The 23,540-nt window shown below is 37.4% G+C and overlaps 1 protein-coding gene across 4 annotated transcripts in view; it reads left to right on the top strand.

The window, feature by feature from the left end:
• TMEFF1 (transmembrane protein with EGF like and two follistatin like domains 1) overlaps window positions 1–23,540 on the top strand; it is a 92,589-nt gene that overhangs the window by 53,406 nt on the left and 15,643 nt on the right. For all 4 annotated transcript variants that reach the window (XM_082468708.1, XM_082468709.1, XM_082468711.1 and 1 more), the window contains 2 exons: window positions 9,536–9,684; window positions 11,944–12,009. In XM_082468708.1, the coding sequence (XP_082324834.1) occupies window positions 9,536–9,684; window positions 11,944–12,009 (215 nt within the window). The remainder of the gene's footprint in view (window positions 1–9,535; window positions 9,685–11,943; window positions 12,010–23,540) is intronic.

The following is a 23,540-nucleotide window of genomic DNA, read 5'->3' as shown; positions in this document are numbered from 1 at the left end:
AAGTATGACTTCAGCACCTCTTCCTAGCAGCCTCCCTTGCTGTTTCTGCAGTCCCTATGAGTTAGGTGACTAACTCTGTGTTCCTCCCTTGGTCTTGAGAAAAACAGCCTCCACATAGCACTTAAATACTGTTGGGATCACTAACAGATTGTGGGCTCCCTGAGTACAGGGACTTTGTCTTGCTGGTTTCTATGTTGGATGAACTTGCCATAAGGTTGGGTATCTTAGGGTCCCTCTATAGGTCTTGTTGAACTCGTGGCAGTTCACACAGGGCTTTCCTGTTCACTTAGAGCCGCACAAAGGGTCATTGTGATGGTTTAACATGTGTGAAAAGCACTAGTAGTATTGTGAGGAATTTGTAGCAGGTGAACTTGTTGCAGGCTTCGTTAGGTGTTTCTGAAATCTAAATAGCTTCACATGAATTAGTTTAAGCCAGTGTTTTCCTAACTGCTAAATAAAACTTACCATATGGAGAAGGAATGACACTTTCTATGTACAGTAAGGAGAAAGGAAGAGACAGGATAGATATTTTTCAATAATCATACCTTTCAGATGTACATAGTATTTGATGATTTCAAAGGGCTTTTTACAAGAGCTTATTTGATTCTGTCACCAGTGTTTGAGGTATTATCGCTATTATTAAAGACTCAGAGTTGTGATTTGCCAAAATCCTAGAGCTAAATCAGAGAAGTCATTGAATTTATTCATGTATGTATGTATGCACTCATGCCTTTGAAATTCATAGTGTTAGAAATTCAAAAGCTTTAAAAGGCTATACAGTAAAAGGTCTGTTTCCCACCCCACCCCTGATCCTCAGCCACCCAATTGTCTTCACTAGAGGCAGTCACTGTGATCTGTTTCTTAATCTCCCAGAGGTATTTTTTGCAGGTACAAGCAGGTATGTACACGTATTCTCTTTCTTTCCTTTTTTTAAACTAATGGCAGCGCACTATACATACTGCTCTACTCTTTATTTAAAACTTTTTCTGTAAAATGTACATTTTGCATACAGATGTGTTTAAAACATACACATGCAATTTAGAGAATACTACACTTATGTACGTAACACCTAGGGTACAAAATAGAATATTGCCAAATTCACAGTACCGAGTGTTGACCTAGCCGGCACTGTTAGATGAAGGCTTACGGAAAAAGACACATTGAACAGTCTCTGTGTCAGAGTCTGACTTTTGGCTTCCTGGTTTACAAGATTCCCTTCTGGGGAAGTGGGTGGGCAAGACCCTGAGTGAGTTATGGGGAATGTCATAGGGCTCATAGTTGAGACATCTGGCAGGATTCTCATGTCACCAGGTATGGATGATTGGCAGAAATGTGGTCAGAGAGTGGACTGCTCTGTGTTTTCTACCTCCAGCTCTCAGGAGTACATCAGTTAAATGAGTGTGCTCGTTTGGTTCAGGTAGTTGACATGAAGGGGAGAGCAGGAACTTCATCAAGGCAAGTACAGTTAAGAATCTGAGCCAGGCTTACCTGGGCATTCTGTCCTCTGGCTAAAAAGAGGGTAGTAGGCATCTTGGTAATGGCATCTAGCAATACGACTGTCCACAGAGTGCAACTATCAATATTTCAGTATGGGGACCTCCCTGGTGGCGCAGTGGTTAAGAATCCACCTGCCAATGCAGAGGACACGGGTTCGATCTCTGGTCCGGGAAGATCCCACATGCCATGGAGCAACTAAGCCCGTGCGCCACAACTACGGAACCTGTGCTCTAGTGCCTGCGTGCTGCAACTACTGAGCCCCCGTGCCGCAACTACTGAAGCCCGCGTGCCTAGAGCCCAGTGCTCTGCAACAAGAGAAGCCACCGCAATGAGAAGCCCGCGAACTGCAATGAAGAGTAGCCCCCGCTCGCTGCAACTAGAGAAAGCCCATGCGCAGCAGTGAAGACCCAACGCAGCCAAAAATTAAAAAAAAAAAAAAAAAAAGAAAAATTTCAGTGTGGACTGGTTGCCCTCTTAATATAGCTGTCATCTTGGAATCTTCCTTCAGTGTTGTGTCTTTTCCAACAACAATCAGTTCTCCAGTTCTCCTTCACCAACTGGGTGTCCTGCAGTTTATTTCTTTTATGCACTTCTTGGAGTCAGCGCAGACCCCACAGGGTAAGGGCTTAGACCCACAAATTGCCCCTGCTTTAGACACCAGCTGCAAATGAGGTTCCTTGCACTTCTGCCCAGGATACTACGAATCTGGAGGTTCCTATGACCTCCCTTAAGGTTTTATAATTTGCTAAAATGACTTAGAATTAAGGAAAGAGCTGAGTCATCTCATTAGCATACAAAAGACTCTTTTGTCAAAGTTCCAAGGGTTTTAGGAGCTCTGCCAGGAACAGGGGACAAAGACCAAACATATTTTTTGTTATACCACAAGCATCATCCTAGAAATTCCTTTACCTCTCTCCTACATAGGATATTCTGTTTCTTGCATTTTTTACTTTTAACTTTTTTGTTTTACTCTCCCATTTTAGTATATCTTTCAGTAGCTTCTTGAGAAAGGGTACAAGGTGAGACCTTATATTTAAGGTGTTTTTATCCTACACCTAATACTTGACTTATAACTTGGTGAGTGCATAATTCTAGGTGGCAGATAATTTCCCCTCAGAATTGTGAAAGCATTGCTCTGTTGGCTTCTAGCTTCCAGTTGAAGTCTGAAGCCACTCTGATTCACAGTCCTTTGTATATGATTTGTTTTCTCTCTCTTGAAGCATGTAGAATCTCCTTTTGGTCCTCAGTATAATGAAATTTCACAGTTCCTAGAATCTTACTGACTTCTGATTTGAGAAATTTTCTTCAGTTAGTTCTTTGATGACTTCCTTTCCTCTCTTTTCTATTTCTGGTACTTCTGTTATTTGGATGCTGGACATTCTGGACTAGTCCTTTAATTTTCTTTTCTCTCCTATTTTCTATTTAGAAAAATTTTTGCTCTTTTTTTGAATTTGTCATTTCTCCTGTACTTTTTAATTTCTAAGAGCTCATTTTTGTTCTCATGGTGCTTTTTCATAGCATCCTATTTTTGTTTTATGATTGCAGTATCTTTTTGTGGCTTGCATTATTGGTATTCTATCTGCTATAAGGATGAGGTTTTCTTTTATTCATTTTTATTCAGTGAGTTTTAATCTGTTACTTTAACTTGTTTTGGGGGTTATATGGCCTTATAAAATGAATTAGTAAGTGTTCTTTCTATTCTCTGGATGATTTTGTGTAAGAACAGAAATGTCTATTTATTGAATGACTGGAATGAATGTGTTCATGAACTCTTTTTAAAAAAAACCTGGATCTGATGCTGTTTTTGAGGGACATTTTTTAAACTGATTTCTTTAATGATTTTAGTACCATTCAGCTTCTATTTCTTTTTTGGTCAAATTTAATAGTTAATATTTTTTAAAGGTTATTCATTTCACCGAAGTTTTCAAATTTGCTGGCATAAAGTTGTTTACAATAAACTTTTATTATCTTTTAAACCATAATCTGTAGTCTTTTTAAGTCCAGATACTGTTTTTTCTCTCATCCTGCTTTGTTGATTTGAAAGTCTTTTCAAAGGACCAACTTTTGGCTTTATTGATCTTCTCTGTTGTAACTTTGTTTTCTATTTCTGTTTAGATGTATCTATAAATCTATATCCATATCCATGTCATCTTTTTTTGTTTTCACTGGATTTATTCCATTGCTCTTTTTCTAATTTCTTAAATGGATGCTTAGTGATTTAACTTTTGGCTGTTCATTTAATATTTGAGATAAAACTTGAAAAAGGTGAGGGATCAAACTTAGTGGATGTTTGAGGGAAAAGTGTTCCGGGAAGAGGGGAAGCCCTGAGGCAGGAGTGTTCCTGGTGTGTTTGAGAGAAAAGCAAGACCAATTTAGTGAAGAGATTTTTCATGATATAAATGTGGAAAATAACTACTTATCTCCTTTCATCTGTCACTTTCCCTGCTGAGATGTCTGTTTTATGTGACAGCTGTGATGAGTGGGGAGAACACCATCTCAGTCACTCATTAGATTTGTGATCTAAGGGTTTTTAATGTCTTTCATATTCAGCTTCCCTGTTCATAATTTGTTGTCGTGATTAAAGAGGCAAATGTGACTATCCCTGCACAGTAGGTGCAGAGTAAGTGGTTGTTAAATGTTTTGAATTTGATGTGTTTGCTGAAGCGATTTCTTTCCATTTTAGTGCACACTCCTGTGCTTGAGCATCCTGCCCTCTGCTGCCGTTGCCAGTGTGCAAACAACGGGAACCGCTGTAATCAGTAGTGTCAGTGGCATCTAGGGTCTAATACTGTCCTCCCCTCCTCACTGTTTCACTGAGCTGGACGTTCCTTGAGATGGTGGTTTCATTTTCTTTTGTCACGTGCTATTGAAAACATTAGCAATGGTTGTTCTCACAGCTCTTGGTCTTATCTTACATGGACCTTTTCTACACGTGATCAAGGAGGTTCCTGTTGAGCTGCAGTGCCCTCTTCCGAGTCACTCGTTTCTCCTTACTAGATTGGTTCAGGATCTTGCCTTTGTTGCTCAGCCTTTTCTCATCCCTGAAACTGTTCTGTAATACTTTCTTCCATTGGTCACCATTTATTCCTTAAACCTAGAGTTGGCAAAATTTTTCTATAAAGGACCAGATGGTAAGTATTTTACGGTTTGGGGACCACATATGGTCTCTGTCACATATTCTCCATCCCCACCCATTTAAAAATCTAAAAGCCATTTTTGACTTGTTAGTAAATATTCTTATGAATTTAAAGTTTTTTTTATGGTGCCTTAATTTTTAAATTGTGAAACAGAGCATATATTGAAAAGTTTATGAAAAACTTACACATTTAGTTTAATGTGCAAAAATGAAACAAATTGTGACTCCTGCCTTCCAAGCCAAGAAATATAGGGTATTGTCAATACTTTAGAGCTGCCCCCAGCCCTGTGACCCTCCCCAACTGCATCTTTCTTTGATCCATCCACTCTACTGCATTTTGTGGAAATCATTCCTTTGCTTTCCTTATGGTTTTATCACATGATAACCCTCCTAATAATATATTACTTGGCTTTTGTTTGATTTTGAGTTTTGTATAAGTGGAATCATACTATGTGTACCTTCTTTTGTTCAGCATTATGTTTTAAAGTTTTATTCATGTTAATGCTCATAGTTGCTTAGCTGAATTCAGTTGCTTAAAGTTTCCACATCCTTTTATAGTCCATTTTAATGTTGATGGACATTTGGATTGTTTCCAGTCTTCTGTTCTCATGAATAATGTTCTGTGAACATTCTTATGCATGTCTTCTGGTGCACATGTGTAAGAGATTTTCAAGGGCCTTACTCAGTAGTGGAATTATTGGGCATGTGCATGTCTAGCTTTTCCGAGTAATGCCTGTTTTGCAAAGTGGTTGTACCAGTAAGTTCTCCCTTCAGCAGAGGGTAAGAATTCCCTTTGCTCCTCATCCTTGTCAACACTTGGTATTGTTCTCTTAATTTTTGCTGTTTAGTGAATGTGATGGTATCTCATTGTGGTTTAAATTTACATTTTTTTGATTATTGAGCAGATTGAACACCTTTTTACATATATTGTTTTTATATGCTTCCAAGTTCTATGTCATTTTTTAAATTAGTTTTTATATGTATTCTGGATACTGATTATTTGCTGGTTACATGGGCTGTAGTTTTTTTGTTTGTTTGCAGATTGTCATTTTTATTCTCTTTGTGAGGTGTTCTTTATTTCAAAGTTAAATTTATTGGTCTCTTACATTTGATCTTCTAAGTCTTTTGTAGTTTTGCCTTTCACATTTAGGTCTTTAATTCACCAGGAATTAACGAAATCTTCAAACATGTAGAAGAGGAGAAAAAAATAAAGTGGACCCCTCCCCATATACCCAGCACTCAGTTTCAGTTAGTGTAAAAAATCCAACTTTGTTTTATCTCTTTTTCCCTCCACCTTTTTTTGGGGAAGTATTTTAAAGAAAATCCCAGCATTATGTCCTTTCATCTCTAGTTATTTCAGTTTTACTGATATTTTATCTGTTTGATATGTGAGTTACAGAGAGATGCATGTTAAAATCTACTGTGGTAGATTTGGCTGTTTCTCATTGTGATTTTATCAGTTTTTGCTTTATAGATTTTGAGGCTATTTAAAAGTATTTAGAATTATTATATCTTCCTGGTGAATAAAATTTTTTATTATGAGGGATCTTCTTTCTCATAAATCTTTTCTGCCCTGAAGCCTCTTATGTTTGACATATATATAGATATATAGGCATACTAAGTTTCTTCCATTCCAGGTATGATATATCTCTCACAGTTCTTTTATTTTGGTACAATACAGATAATAAAATTAACCATCTTAACTATTTTTAAGTGTGCTGTCCAGTGGTATTAAATACATTCATAATGTTGTGCTATCATCACCACCATCCACCTCCAAAACTCTTTTAATCTTGTAAAACTGAAACTATATCTATTAAACAGTAACCCCCCCATTCCCCCCTCCCCCCAGCCCCTGGCAACTACCCATATCATTACAGTTGAATATGTCCCTTACAAGCAGCATATAGCTGGCTTTTGTATTTTTATCCAGCCTAACTATCTTTGTATTTTAACTAGAAAGTTTAGTTCACTTAAATATATTATAGGGAATTCCCTGGTGGTCTACTGGTTAGAACTTGGCGCTTTCACTGCCTTGGGCCCAGGTTCAATCACTGGTTGGGGAACTAAGGTCCCACAAGCCCCGTGGCATGGCCAAAATAAATAAATAAATAAAAGGTAAGAATTAAAAGATATATATATATATATATATATATATATATATATATATAAAATAAATACTGATGTACTTTGATTTTTTAAAAATCTTATTTTGTACTTTTGTCTTGCTTTCCCTTCGTTTCTCCTTTCTTGCATTGTTTTGGATTTTTTTTTCTCTATTAGTTTCAGTGTTATACATACTCCTTTTGGTGGTAACCTTAGCATTAACATGCTTATTCAACTTATCACAGTCTAAAATTCATCAATATCTTTGCTCTTCTTAAGATACTGTAATTTCATTCCCTCCCAATTTGTATGCTATCATTATTAATATTTTAATTTACTGTTTTAAAAAAAATTTAGCAGCACAGAGCATTGTTGTCATTATTTTATATTGTCAATATTTTGTTAATATTACCTATATATTTACACTTTTGTTCTTCATTTATGTTTGCATCTCAGATCTTACTTGTAGGATCATTTTTCTACTGCCTTTATAATTTCCGTTATTGACAGTTGGCAGGTGACAAACTCTCTAAATTTTTACTTCTTCCAAATTATTTTTATTTTACACTTAACCATGAAAGATAGTTCTTTTTACATAGAATTTTATTTTATCCCAGCACATTGCAGGTATTATTTCACTGTCTTTTGGCTATAAATAAACAATTTGGCTTCAGTATTGCTTTTGAAGACACCTGTCTCTCTTCTTGCTTCTTTGAAGGTAATCTTTCTCTTCTTTCTGGCTGCTTTTAAAATATTATTTTGTTGCTCTTGTTACAGAAATTCCACTGTGATATTTCACTGTCTGGATTCCTTTTTAATAATCCTGTTTAGAATTTATTAGGCTTCTTGGTTATTTAGATTAGTATCTTTCTTTAATTTTAGAAAGTTTGAGAAATTGCCGAGAATATTGCCCCCACCTTATTCTTTTAACTCATCTGGAACTCCAGTCAGATTTTTATTAGCTCTTGTGACTCTGTCTTCCATGTCTCTTAATTTTTTTTTCATGTGTTCTGTCTCTTTGACTCTGCCATGGTCTGGGTAGTTTCCTCTGACCTGTCTTCCAGTTCACGGATTCACCTTTAGTTTATCTAATCTCCTGTTAAATCTGCCCATGAATTTTTTATTTCTAACAGTGCATTCTTTATTTATTAGAAGTTCTCTTTGCTTCTTTTTCATATCAGCTTGCTCTACCCATGGTGTTTTACTTCCTTGTCTCTTGTGGGTGTGGGAGTGAGTGAGCACGTGTGTGATATACTTGTTTTTCTCAGAACTGTATCTTGGAAATGTTTGAGGTCTAGGATAATAAAGTTGTGTTTCTCCAGAGAGGATTGCATTTACTTTTGTCAGTTGTCTAGGGCCCCTTCCAGTCTTTGACTCTTAAAATAAATTCTGGACTTGAGGTTTTTCAGAACACCCAAGCAGTATTTTAAGTTGTAATTACTCATGTGAGGGCTGGCTTATAGTTTTGAATTCTCGGGGAGATGTTTTTTTCCCCCTGTCTTCAATGCTGTGTAAACCACAGCAGAATATTTTTTTCCTTTAAAACAGTCCCCTTGGAATATGGCAACTCATTTATACTCTACCCTCATGCTTTTTTCTAGGGTCTTTAGACTCTCCACTTAGGTAGGTCAGTATTCTTCGTCTTCTGTTCTCAGAGGCCTGCAAAACCAAAAAAATTGATAATTGAATTTACCTAGTTTGGTAAATGCCTTCAAGGTGAAAATCAGCTTTAGTAAACTTAACTGACCTTTCTCTATTCCTGTCTTCATATAACTTTTGTCTTAAAATTCCTTGCTTTCTTGACAACTTACGAATGCATTTGAGGGCGTTTTGAAACATTTTGTCCAGTATTTTTTGTTGTTTTCATTAGGAGGATTAGTACAGGTTCTGAGTTCACCATGTTGCTGGAAGCAGGAGAGTCTCTGTGTTTTTTATTTTTATATTCCGAGTTAGATTTTACTGTCCTTGAGAGGAGTGACCATACCTTGGACTTTCTTGGCCTTCTCTATAATGCAGTCTCAGTGTTAAGTGGACACTCAGTTTTACAGGTGGATGTGCAGCTAGGAAACAATTTTGAGGGTCTTCTATTTTACATGTTTTATATCTATTATGTTTTTTAATCTTCCCAATTATTTGGTAAGGTTACATATATTATTACCTCTGTTTTACAGATCAGTAAACTAAGACTTAGAAGGAGGATATGGACACAAATCTGGTTATTAGTTGGGCTAGGATTTAAATTCATGACTTTTGACTTATAATTCTGTGTCCTTTCTGCTATACCATGTTGCTTTTTAACTAATGTCATTGACATTTGACATTTCTTGATTATTATCTCTAGATACGAAAATTTTAGAGAAACCACTGGATTAATAATATCTGGATGAAATTATCTCTAAATTCTCACCTGAAAGAAATTGTTAGCTGAGCGTTCACTTTGCTTAAACTTTTATCAGTGACTTAAAACAATGTATTGACTTCTGTTACAGAAAGCAGAAAAAGAGAATTGCTTACAAACTACTATGTATAAGATAAATAAGCTACAAGGTTATATTGTACAGCACTGGGAATATAGACAATATTGTATAATAAATTTACATGGAGAATAATCTCTAAAAATATTGAAGCACTGTGTTGTACACCTGAAACTAATGTAATACTGTAAATCAACTATACCTCAATAAAAAAGTTAAAAACTAAAAAAAAAAAAAAAAAAGAATTGCTCATTTTTGCTGTTACAGCATTGTGAAATACTTTTGTTGTAAAATATAGGTAATTTTTGTTTTTTTCCAACAGGTGTGTATGTAACATAGATTGCAGTGGATACAGTTTTAATCCTGTGTGTGCTTCTGATGGGAGTTCCTATAACAATCCCTGTTTTGTTCGAGAAGCATCTTGTATAAAACAAGAACAAATTGATATAAGGCATCTTGGTCATTGCACAGGTAAAATTCATTCTACTTATCTAGAGACCTGTTTTTAATATTGAATATCACATGTCTGCAGTCTTATTTGTACATTTTGGTAGTGTTCCAAATTTGGAAAATGAGAAATCTTTTTTTTTTTTTTAATTATTTATTTAATTTATTTTTGGCTGTGTTGGGTCTTCGTTTCTGTGCGAGGGCTTTCTCTAGTTGAGGCAAGCGGGGGCCACTCTTCATCGCGGTGTTCAGGCCTCTCACTATCGCGACCTCTCTTGTTGTGGAGCACAGGCTCCAGACGCGCAGGCTCAGTAGTTGTGGCTCACGGGCCTAGTCACTCTGCGGCATGTGGGATCTTCCCAGACCAGAGCTCAAACCCGTGTCCCCTGTATTGGCAGGCAGATTCTCAACCACTGCACCACCAGGGAAGCCCTGGAAAATGAGAAATCTTTGATGCTTTATTTTTTTATTACTATATATTTTAGAATTTCTTTGTTCTGTTACTAACTTAGCTTTTTTTTCCCACTTATTTTCATTATCTCAAGATACAAACAATGGTCTTGGTTTATTTATTTTAGTTACTAAGCTGATCCTAACATGGACTTGTAGATATATTTATAGTTCTTAAAAGTTGTCTCAAATTTGTAATGATTTTAGTTGTTTAAGAATTTGCTTATTTTAATTATAGTAAAACTATAAGTATTACCATATTTTTTTTCTTTGGCCGCACTGTGTGTCATGTGAGATCTTAGTTCCTGGACTAGGGATCAAACCCATGCCCCTTGCAGTGGGAGCACAGAGTCTTAACTACTGGACTGCCAGGAAAGTCCCAACCATATTTTTTTTCATCTTTTTTTCTAGAGAATAATAGTTTACTTTGTTTTCACATTTTCTCTGTAGCTTTTGCTCCTACATATTATACACTGTTAGAGATTTTGGCGTGAAGTTATAGAATGTAAGGAAAAATTATTACCTTCAGTTTAAAATTCTTTTTCTCTTCTTGCCATCATTTAGAAGCCATGATACCAACTAAGAATGAATTTTGGTTTCTTTTCCTACTAGAAATATCCAGTCACTAAAGGCACAGGTTTTCAACCTTTTTCCTCAGTAATACACACATGGGCTGAAATAATATATCATTTCCTAGTAACAAACAAGGGCCCCACACATTTTCATGGCCTAGGATTGTGCATCTTTTCTGCTTACGAGGTCTAACGACCCTCCCTCTAAGCCCCATCCCTTTTTTGGACTTATTAAAGGGATATGTTTTTTATCTGAGCTAAGGGAAAGAAAGTTGCAAGCCAAAGTTTGCTACTTTATACTGATAGCAAGCTATTTGTGAAATACTGAACAACTGATTGCAATATCTGTGGTCTCAGCTACCGAAGAATGCCCAAGAAGCTCATCATAGGGTTTCCACGTGGGGGTCAGGTGTGCACATGGTACAAGAAACTGCTGATAGGGACCCCTTATAGGTGGAAGAAGTAGTATGGTTTGCTTTTCTTTCATGGGGTGGCATTTAGAGTGTAGGTAGGTTAAAGAGTAGCTTAGAGAGAGAATATCTTTTTTGAGGAACTGGTATGTGATTGAATGGTACTGTCTGGAATTTCAAATTCAGAACAGTTGGTCGTTTGAGGATTTTGTTAATTGAAACTCATGCCGATTTGGAAGTGAGTTCGGAGTAGCTGGTCCTTAATTTTTGTCTTGGTTCCCATTTACACCTGAGTATTCCTTCCCTTTCCCCCCCGCTAGTACTGGGAAGCTGAAGCTTGTGCTTCTCAACAGGTGTTTATGGTTCATGTACAGTCTTCCTGTTCTACTACAATTAATCAGTCAGAGGTCATTTTTATAGTAAATTTTGTCTGATAACAGTTGAGGTTCCATGTTTATCTTAATCTGATATTTTTCCAGGGAAACTTGTGGGAGAAGGTAAATCTTGAGACCATTGTCCCTTGGAGAAAGGGCTAATCCTTTCTCTTCAGGGTATGTGTTATTTCAGTTAACACAGGGAAGACTTTTTTTTCAGGGAAGACTTTTTAAGGAGATGATATTTGAGCTGAAGTCTGAATGAAGTTAGACTGTTTATCACGCAGAGTACGTTTATACCTGGGATGCCTTGAGACTGAGATAGAAGTGACACAATAGATCAAGAGAGTGTTAGAAAATGTGAGCAGGATAAGTGGAGAGAGTTGGGAAGGACCTGGAGCATTTGAAATATTTAGGAGTTTCATGGTGTGACTTATATATCATATGTATCTTAATTTGAAAACTTTTCTCTTACAGACACAGATGACACTAGTTTGTTGGGAAAGAAAGATGATGGACTACAATATCGACCAGATGTGAAAGGTACTGAATCACAATTTCCCAAATATTGGCCAACTACTGAAATATGGTCACTAGCTGTCCTTAGTAGTTCTATTTCTATTATAACGACCTTTCTAACTTTGCTCTCTGTAGCAATATACAGTTGAATATTAGTAATAATACTGAAATAGTTAAGGTGCTTCTCAGTTTACAGAGTACTTTCACATACGCTTTTTTTAAATTGAAGTTTTTATTGAGATAATTATAGATTCACATGCAGTTGTAAGAAATTATATGGAAAGTTCTCTCATATTTGCTTGTAAAATCCTCTTTACTTCTCTAGAATCTACTGTTAACACTTACCCTCTGTGCATGGGTCTTTGAACCTTGTTCCCTCTGCCTGGAACTCTTCTTTGCCTAATATTCATCTCTCCAGTCTCACCTTAGAAGTCATTTCCTTTTGGGAACTGTCCCTTGACCGTTAAATCTAGATTAGATGCCTCTCCTACGTGCTCCCCTATCCAAGCCCTTAACCTGCTCTAAGTATAACCATCTCTTCTACTCATCTGTGTCCCCCTCTAGGCTATGAGTTCTGTGAGGACAGGAGACTGTATCTATCATGTTCACTTTGGGATTCCTAACACTTAGCAGAATGTCTGGTACTTACATAGATGCTCCACACTTGTCAAAAGAATGGATGCAGCTCAAAGAAGCTGTAGGATTTATTTGTACAAAGTCTTATGTGTAGTAAAGGTCAGATTCTTAGGTCCTTCGACTGCAGGGCCAGTGCTCTTTCACTCCTCATTTTCATATTCATTATTTCATTTGATTCTTACAACTACTCTGAGGGGTAAGGACCAGTGGGAACATTGAGGCTCAGTGAGGTTATATCTAGTGAACCAAAGCAGGTCTCCATCTTGGGATCCTAGACCAAGGCTTCTGTATAATTGCTTTTCCACGTGTGCATCTTCTACGCATTTGTTTGGTTATACTAATGGACAATTTTTTAAAGATATGTGATCTACCTTTTATGCCTAATTTCTAAAAAATATATAAAATGAGAATAACAGGCCCTATCTCATAGAGTGTCATAAAAGTAAAATGAGATAATGCGTGTCAAGTGCTTTGAATAGTATCTGACATACTCATAAGTGTGCAAGAAATGGTAGCTGTTATTATCTTTGAATAATTTGTTATTTCTGTCACTTGAATCAGTTATATCCCATGAGCCCCTGACATATCAGTTTCCTCTGTTGATAAAAAGTGCTATATTTAAAAGAAGAAGTCTCTGTATTCTCATAGGAGACATAATAGATCAGTGCTAGTTTTATTCTTTATACTGATAGTACATGACCAGAATAGGAAGGCTCTTTTTCAGTAGGTAGAAGCTCCTACTTAAGGCAATTTGGGGAATTGTGTATACCCAAAATACTTGTCTGCCTTTGATAAAATTACAGGGATAATTTAGTGCCTAAGCCATTTTTGAGATACTGAACATTCTTTACACATAAGAATTTGTCTGTAATGCAAATGAAATTATCATAATCAGTAGATATAATTTACTAAGTGCCTACTTTATACTGGTTATTTTACTAGAAATTATCGGTGGATAGAAAGATATCTAATACATGACATGCATCTTTAAAGAGCTTGTGATACAATAAGAAATGAATATAACCTAATTCTAACAAAGTAGAAATGGGTTATTGTCATAAATGTAGTGCTGTTAAAAAGTGCAGTGAGAACTCAGAAAAGAAGAGATTACTATTTGGTGGGGGATGGTGAAGATTTGAGGAACTCATGGAAGAGGTGGAATTTGAGCTGAACCTTGAAGGATGGTTAGGATTTGAACAGAGGTCAAAAGGGTATTTAAGGAGGATGGAAGAGCATGAGTAGAGGTATGGATGCAAACAAACGTGATAGAGAATGTATTGGAGAATGATAAGGAATCCTTTTTTGGCTGGAGAGTAGGGGGCTTAAGAGGCAGAAGTGGAAGGCAAGACTGGAAAAGTAGCTTGGGGCCAGATTGTGTACAGCCTTTTTTTTTTTTTGGCTGAGTCCTAACCACTGGACTGCCAGGGAATTCCCATGTGTAAAGTCTTGAATGCTGTGTTATCCTAGGGCATTTAAACTTCATTTGTGGGCAGTGGCAGAATCATTATATATTTGAAAAAGGCAAGACAACAAAGTTAACCAGTTGAATGCATTATATCTGGCAGGAATTGTGCTTATTATATACTTTGGACTAGAGGCAGGGAGATCAGTTAAGTAAACTCAAAAGGAATAGATTCCTGCTTAGATATGGGGGATAAAGAGTTCAAGCTCAGATGACTTAGATGATGGATTCTATTTGTAGAAGTAAGAATGTTGGGAGGGGAAAGGTGTTTGGGGTAAGGTAAGGGAGGAGGTGATTAATTTTATTTTGGAGTTTGAGTTGCTTGTGGAACTCACCCAGGTGACTTTGCTTATTAGCATAAATTTGTGAGTCAGTCGAGGTGATAACCGAAGTCATGAGAACAAGTGAGAGAGATTATAGAGCTGTATTGTCTAGTAGGGTAGCCACTGGACACATGGCTATTTAAATTTAAATTTATTAAAATAAAATAAAATTAAACGTTTTGTTTCTCAGTTATACTAGCCATATTTCAAATGTTCAGTAGCCCCATGTGACCCGTGGCTACCATATTGGACAGTACAGAAATAGAACATATCAAGAGTTGCAGAAAGTTCTGTTGGACAGCATTGTTATTTAGAAAGGAGAGGAGGCTAGGGACTTCCTTGATGGTCCAGTGGGTAAGACTCCACGCCTCCAATTCAGGGGGCCTGGGTTTGATCCCTGGTTAGGAAACTAGATCCTGCATGCATGCCGCAACTAAGAGTTTGCATGCCACAACTGAGAAGTCCACATACTGCAACTAAGAAGTCCACATGCTGCAACTAAAGATCCCACATGCCACAACGAAGATCCCGCATGCTGCAACTAAGACCTGGAGCAGCCAAAAATAAAAATAAAGACATAAATAAATATTTTAAAAAAAGAAAGAAGGAAAGAAAAAAGAAAGGAGAGGAGGCCAGGATGAAGCAGAAAGAGGATCCAGAGGGAAAAAATAAAGAGTACAGTGGCACAGAAGTCAAACAGAAAGGTTGCCTAGTAGTTTAAAATGCTGCATGAAGGACTTAGATGACAAGCATCGAATTTGAAGACAAGGGGGGATCATTGGTAATCTTGGACCAAGGAGTTTCTATAGAGTTGTGAAGATGAAATCCAGATTGTAAGAGTTAACACATGTGCTAGTAGTAAGGAATAGAGGTCAGAGGTAACTCTATTTTGTATGTTTACCCCATTTGCTTTTGTTTTGCTTTTTTCTCACAAGCATTTATAGGAGTCCCTTAGTAAATATCTGTGTCCCCAGTACACAACCAAGACTAGGTAAGCAGGGTCTAGGAATGGAGGCTACAAAGTGAAAAGCAGGGGCACAGCATCAGCAAGAAAAATTGGAAGATAGTGCTCAGTAAGAACGTTGTAAAGCTGAGCTCTCGGAGAAGAGCGCTCCCAAAATGGAGCATTTGAATGTCCAGCATGGTGGCTGAATTAGTGCTTTTCTTGGGCTGTTGGAAAACCTGTGGTAAATATTGAAATTGCAGTGTTAGAAGCTTGGTTGCAGATGTTGAAGTCATAAAGGGATATGATGGCAGAGCATGAGGTGTGTGGGAGCTGGGTAGGTGACATTTTAAAAACTTGATTGTAGAAAATTTCAAACATGAACGAACAGGATAGTATGATGAACCCTTACGTACCCAACCACCATCAATGGTTAAGAGCATTCTGTCTTTCTTGTTTTGCCTATGTATCTCTACCCAGTGGATTATCATTATTCTTATTTTACAGGTGTTTTTTGAGGTGTAATTTACATACACTGAAATGCACAAATGTTAGCTATCAGTTTTGACAAATGGATATACCCCATCTGCACTACACCTTATCGTAGTCTATAACATTTCCATCTACCCAGAAAGTTCCTTTGTGGCAAATGACATTTTAATGTGGCCATTTTTATCCAAAGACGTTTTCATACAGCCTAAAATCTAACCATATTAGTACAGCTTATTTGATATGCCCTTTTAAAAATGGCCTTGATAAATTTGCCTCATCAAAAGGTAAGCCTGAGAAGGTTGCGAAAAATCACTGAAGGAAGGTGAGAGTGTGTGCTGTGGAGCGTGGTGGAGAGTCACGAGGAGGATGGTTAGAAGGCTGCGTAGGTGGATGGTACAGACCCCTACGGGAGGGCGGTCGTTGGGAGATGAGAGTGGGATGCTGATCTGGAGGTGACAGGTGGTGAGCACAGCAGGGGAAGATGAAAGGAAGGGGGATGGAGGAGTGATGTGATTTTGGTATATCAGGGAGATGAAAGGAGTACTTCCTAAGCAAACAGCTGTGGAGATGGATGAGTTTATGTGCATTAGAAAAGGTGTTTCACTGGGCAGAGTAGAAAGACCAGGAAAGAAAGAGTTAGGGTTGATAAGGAAAAGAGTGGGATTTAGACATGAGAGAATAGGGGGTGTTGGAGGGTAGGTAAGAGTTTCTACCTAGGTAAATAATTCTCTGTTGGGGTCCGAGGAGACTCGGGTTAGGGAAGGATGTGTTAGTGATGAAGCTTGGTGTGCAGGGTGGTATAGGGGAAGCAAGAAAGAGTATATTGAATTTCTTAACTGTAGGGATTTGTGGAAATAATGAGCCCTAGAGTTACCTATGCAGTATTGATGATGTTGTTTCCGCCTCAGCAGCACCTTCTAGGTGCATGTCTTGGTTGTTAATAGCAACTCCTGATGCTTTATTTGAGTGGAGCATGGATGGACCAGGACAGATTGCCAGTGAAACAGGGCTTTGCAGATAAGCCATCCGGAGCTGGGCTTTCTTACAATATCATCACTTAGAACCATACTCCCCTTTGTATTTGAAAACGTTGCCGCTGGTGGCAGATTTGTTTCTGCATGCCTCTGTGGGTGGAAGGAGCCGATGGGCGACCAAGCACACTTTTTATAATTGTTCAGAGACTAACAGTTGCAGCTGTTGTTCATGGAGCCTGTCACAACTTGCCCGAGTGCATTGTTTGTGCTGGACTGTGCCCAGTTCTTGCTGTGTGAGGCTACATCTCTGCTGTGGTTTCTGAAACTGTGCTTTATTACATCTTTAATGCCTTTTAATCTTTCCTTTTTGAAGTTATCTGATTTACTTGGCCTAGAGAACAGGTGCTTGGACATACCACTTTTGTCCATTCCTTACCCATCTCCCAGCGTAGCTTGGTGAAGTAATAGTGTGATGGTTAAGAGCTTGTGCTCTGAAGTCAGACTTGGTCTACACTTAAAGGCTGTGTGGCCTGATTTCTCTGAGCCTCAGTGATCACTTCTATAAAATGGGGGCAGTGATATCTACTACCTAGGATTACTTTAAGTATTAAATGCTGTGTCACTGAATTCCTTATCAGTGTTATTATGGTGATTGTAAATATTTTTGTTTTCTAATTTCATTGTTAATAGCCTGGCTGTGTTAAAAGTTCTTGCCATTGGTGAGTCTGCCTGTCTGTAGCATGTTTCATGTGGTTCATGAGTGACAGTAGGGTGTTCATGCACTCAACCATTCTTAATCAGCACCGCCCTACTGTGTGCCAGGTGCTTACTCATATTTAATCCTCATCACAGCCGTATTATTGTCATTTTGCAGATGAAGAAGCTGAAACTGTGAGAGTTTGTGGCTCATGTAGAATGGCAGAGCAATGATCAGAATTCAGACTTTCTGACCCTAAGCCCTGGTGCTCTTTCTCTTGTATCACAACTGTTCCAGAATTCTGCACATTAGAAAAGGTGTTTCACTGGGCAGAGTAGAAAGACCAGGAAAGAAAGAGTTAGGGTTGATAAGGAAAAGAGTGTGATTTAGACATGAGAGAATAGGGGGTGTTGGAGGGTAGGTAAGAGTTTCTACCTAGGTAAATAATTCTCTGTTGGGGTCCAGGGAGACTCGGGTTAGGGAAGGATGTGTTAATGATGAAGCTTGGGGTGCAGGGTGGTATAGGGGAAGCAAGAAAGAATATATTGAATTTCTTAACTGTAGGGATTTGTGGAAATAATGCCTGCTTTCTCTTGCCTGCTTTCTCTAATTTTCTTCAGAATATTTAATCTGCCCTCAGCTATCACCTTGGCGAACACTTGTTCTCTAGCTTTAATCTTTCTCTAAGAACTAGTTTCATACGTTCAGCTGCCTAGTGGGTCTTTGCACTTACATTTTGTTTGAACTGCCATTGCCTGAACCTCCAGGAACTACCGTCTTGCCTGGAACATGATAGGTGCTTAATAAATACCTTTCGGAGGACTGGAGGTCTGAATTTGAACTCAGTTTACTACATTCTCTCTCCTGTCATTAGGCTCACATTAGAGTCATTTTTGCAATTTTTTTTATTGTGGTGAAATATATATAACAACTAGTACCATCTTAACCACTTTTAAGTGTATAGTTCAATGGCATTAAATAAATTTATGGTGTGGTGCCACCATCACCACCATCCATCTCTACAAGTCTTTTCATCTTGTGAAACTGGAACTATATCCATTAAACAACAACTCTTCATTTCCCCCTCCCCTCAGCCCTTGTAACCACCATTCTGCTTTTTGTTTCTATGATTTTGACTACTCTGTGTACCTCACGTAAGTAGAAATCATACAGTGTTTGTCTTTTTGTCACTGGCTTGTTTCAATTAACATAATGTCCTCAGGATTCATCCATGTTATAACATATGTCAGAATTTCCTTCCTTTTTAAGGCCGGAATAATGTTCCATTGTATGAATATACCACATTTTGTTTATCCACTCATCCATTGATGGACACTTGCGTTGCTTCCTGTTCTAGCTATTGTGAATAATGCTACCATGAATATGGGTATATAGCTATCTCTTTGAGACCCTGCATTTAGTTCTTTTTGGTATATATCCAGAAGTGGAATTGTTAGATCATAAGGTACTTCTACTTTCAATTTTTCGAGGAAGCACCATACTGTTTTCCCTAGTGGCTGTACTGCTATATATTTTCACCACCAGTGCCCAAGGGTTACAATTTCTCTACATCCTTGCCAATGCTTTTTATTTTCTGGTTTTGGGGTAGTAGTCATCCTAATGGGTGTTAAGGTGCTATCTTATAGTTTTGACTTCCATTTCCCTAATGATTAGTGATGTTGAGCATCTTTTCGTATGTTTATTGACCAATTGTTTATCCTCTCTGAAGTAAAGTTGTTTTACACAATTCTGTATTAGGAGCATCTTCAATAAGGAGGACAGTTCTGTTGTACTAAGCACTTAAATGTTAGTGGGTTGGTTGTTTCAGACTATATAAAGAGTGGAACTGGGGGAGTTTGACCTTAAGAAAAAAAATTGGTAGGCAGTGGGTTAGGTGGTGAGCAGACATGGGGAAATCCACACAAAGTTAATGAGAGAGAGAGATTTCACTTAACATGAGGAAAATTTGATAGTATTGGAATTAACTGTATTATGTTGAGTTCCTTATCTCTGGAAGTATTTAAGTAGAAGTGGGATCTCGAGGCTATAACTAAAGAAATTCCTTCATCAGACCAAATGGCCTCCAAGGACCCTTTCAGATCTGGGTTTCTGAGCTCATTTACTTTCCAAAGCATCTTCCAGCCATATTTATTTTTTTCTGTGTTTCTAATATCTATTCCTACTTCTGAGCTCAAGCTTTTCAGTGCCACAGTTTGGATTATGTAGTAACCTCCTAATTGGTCACCTGGTTTTACCTTTATCTTCCAATTAATTTTTAACAGCTTTTTGAGATATAATTTACATACTATTAAGTTCACCTGTTTAAAGACTGCAATTCAGTGTTTTTTTTAGTATATTTGCAGAGTTGTACTAGCATCACATCATAATCTAATTTTAGATCATTTTTCATCACCCTCAAAAGAAACCTCACACCCATTAGTCACTCCTCATTGCCTCCGAACCACCAGCCTTAGGTAACCACTCTCAGTTAACTTCTGTTGTAAAACGTGGCTTTTATTGTGTTGCTTTCCAGCTAGGAGGAGTTCAGGGTCCTCTCTGTCCGTATGATTAAGAAAACATTTCTCACCTGAGGTTCAAATTTTTCCGTACTCTGATTTCAGCTTATTTTTCCAACTTTGACTTACACCTTTCTCCAGTCTGAATGTACAGCTCTTGCTAGGTCCATTTCACTCTCGTTCTTGAGAGTGAGAACAGGTGCGTTATACCTGTCTTTTGGTTTCCACCATTCCTCTATCTAAATCTGTCTATGCTTTGAGACCTAACTTGAGTCCTACCTTTTCTATGAATCCTTCCCTGGGTTATTTTGCCTAAAATGAGTTCTCCTTTGCATGTGAACTTCCTTAGCACCTAGTATTATAAAACCTTCTTTTGGTATTTTGTTGTGCACTCTCATGTGGGACCCCTTCCCTTTTGTTGTTCAGCTTTTTGTGTGATTCCCTAAATTGATTATAAGCTTCTTAAGGGCAGGGACTGTGACCACTTTTTCTTTATACCTTCTGTAGCTTAGCTGAGCATATGGATGTGCACAGAAATAGTATGTAAGGATAAAGGAATGAATAGTGCTGGCACTGAGCAGGATGCTGAATTTGGACTCTGGAATAGACAGAGATTTCAAAGTCTTAATAGACGTGTCCATGTTTTATATGGCTTTGCTTTGTCTAGAGCTTGAGACCACATTCTTTATTAATTCATTCAATAAATGCTATTGGTGTCATACTTTGTCTATTAATTTCTCAAAACCCATTATTAATTTAGTTAACTTTTTCTTATTGCTATCATGCATGTGAATTCTCTGATCGCTTTCAGCTCTGCATTATTCTTGAAATTTCCTGCTGTTTCTAGGACTCTCTTATGGTAGATTAGTACATTACCACAGCCTCTGTAGACCAATATGGTCTTTTTGTTATACACTTTATAGGACTTTGTTATTATAGGTTAGTACATAACCTCAGTCTCTATAATCCCATTATTATATACTTCCTGGTATACCATACCATGAAAATATCATGTTCTGAGAAGTTGCAGGGTGGTGATAAGCACTGTGGGAGACAGTTGCATTTCTCGAGTCACTTAATGCCTTGATTGCGAGGGTAGATTAGTACTTTTGGCTTGATACCATAGCAAGAAAGTACTACATGCTAGGTGTCAGGAGTTATACAGAAATGAGTAATACAAGCATCTAGATTCTCAAGGAGCTCACAGTCTTATGGTAGAGACTGATTTAAAAAACCTAAATAGTTATAAGACAATATCGTGAGTATTGTAGTACAGAAGTGGGTGCTAGAGTTATAGCAGCCCAAAGGAGGGATTGATTTCTTTTGCCACGGCAGAATTACAGTTTGGGAGCTGGAGGAGGCCCTATACGCCCTTTGAGGACAGGATATATCTTAACCGTTTTTCTATCCCTGGCACCTAGCAGAGTCCCTGGCATATGGAAGGTGATGCATGATGATAAATGAGTAAGTCGTCTATTCTGTGCTGTCCAGTACGGTAGCTACTAGCCACGTGTGACACTATTGAGTATTTGAAATGTGGCTAGTCGGAATTGAGATGTGCTGTGAGTGTGGAGTGCTCATCAGATTTTGAAGACCTATTTGAGAAAAAAGAATGTAAACTATCAAAATTTTATGTGTTGATTATATATGTTGAAATGCTATTTATTTGATATATTAGGTTAAATAAAATATATGATTAAAATTTATTTCGTTTTACTTTTTAAAAATATGACTACCAGAAAATAAAAAATTATGTACATGTCTTGTATTATACTTCTGATAGACTTTGCTGATCTCATTCAACTCTCTTAGAAATGATTTGACTAAGGTTGCAAAATAGCAGAGATACCCTTAAAATTGAGACTTTACGTGTTGGATTTCTCCTACTTTAGTTCTCTTCCTAGGCATAAATTAGTATAATGTAAATATATAAAATTTGAGGTAAAGTGATATAAGTTTTGTCTTGTTAAGGATGACGTGATACTCCCTGCTGTAGTTATCTTTGAGCTTAATAATCATTAAAAATTTTTTCCTTTTGTGTGTAAATTTTGATCTCCAGAAAAATCTACGTGTTCAGTTCTCAGTTTTTTCACATTTGGTACTTCTATTCCCATTTCTCCCTTGCTTTTCCTCTCCCCACACTTATATAAACAGATATACACATAGCCTCCTATTTATTCCTTCTTAATTTGTCTCCATTAACTTTCTTCCGATTATATTAACACTTTATTTGTATTTTGGGGAGATAAGCCTTTGCTGTTGCATGATGTGCTACATGGAGAGCTGGTTCGTTTAGTGGTCTTGTACGTGCATTAATTATCTCACATAATCCTCTCAAAACTGCATGAAGTATAGTCCTGTTGTGGTCCTAACTTTACAGTTGTGAAATCTCAGGCTTAGAGAGGGTGGTATGTTCAACGTCACACAGCTAATTATACACAGAATCTGTAAGCTGGAACTGTACGAAACGGCAGGAAGCCTGGGAATTTTTCCTACACACGGACAGGCCTGTAAACATTGGGGAACTCTGGGTCCATAGAGCTGAGGACTAAAGTATTAAGTATATGCCAGAAAAAAAAGTAAAAAAAAAATCCATTCCAGATTGTGTGAGTATGTGAATGAGTACGTGTGTATGTAACTAGATGAGAGAAAGAGACAAATAAGGATAGAGAGAGAAATGAATGAATGAATGAATATCATTGATTTAGAAGACTGGGTCTCCATGCCTTCATGTTTCCTGCCCTTTTCTATCTTTCCTTCCTGACTCTCTTCCCATTTCTGATAGTGGTATTACTCACCACCCTTCGTATTTTCTTCAGTTCAACACAATTCAGTTCAAATCAGTATGCCTAAGTCCAAACAGATGTTCATTAACATGTTTACAATGGTTCTCTTCGGTTAGAGGGATTTCAGATGATTTTAAATTTCTTTTTTATTTGTTCTCTGTATTATTTGAATTTTTTTATAGTAACATATACGAAGAAAAGCTATATAAAAAGAACAGCAAAACTATTTTCATTTGGGAAAAAATCAGTATGCTGGATAGTTTTCATTCCAAAATAAACCTTTTACCCTAAAATTTCAGAATCTCATACTTGTTCTCTGCCATACCAGTGTTCTTTGGCCTCAGTTTCATAGCCTCAAGGTGAATGGTTACAGTAAGTCAGTGTTCCAAAAGCCAATGCTGTATACACCATCTCTCTGTCACAGAGGTGAGATTTCTTTTGGAAGTAACATTTATTTTTATAGCAAAGATGTTGAAGGTTTTTTGTTTTTTGTTTTTTTTTTGGCAGATTGTTTTTAAACAGCAGTAGCTCACAGTGGTCACATCCTGCAAATATTTTTAAATGCTTTGAGTCTAAAGAGCCTACTTGCTGTGTTTGTGGCATAATGAGACCTTGGTTCTTGTCCAGCCTCCTATCTGATACATTTCCCTTCCAAATTACCCAGCAAGGGGTGAATTTATTTGTTGCCTTAGAACCTTTGAAAAGTCCATATTTTTCAGTTTGCTT

Source organism: Balaenoptera physalus (assembly GCF_965194825.1).
Source record: "Balaenoptera physalus genome assembly, chromosome: 7".
Lineage (NCBI taxonomy): Eukaryota > Metazoa > Chordata > Mammalia > Artiodactyla > Balaenopteridae > Balaenoptera > Balaenoptera physalus.
The sequence above is the reverse complement of the archived record's forward strand: the minus strand, read 5'-3'. Positions and strand labels throughout refer to the sequence as shown.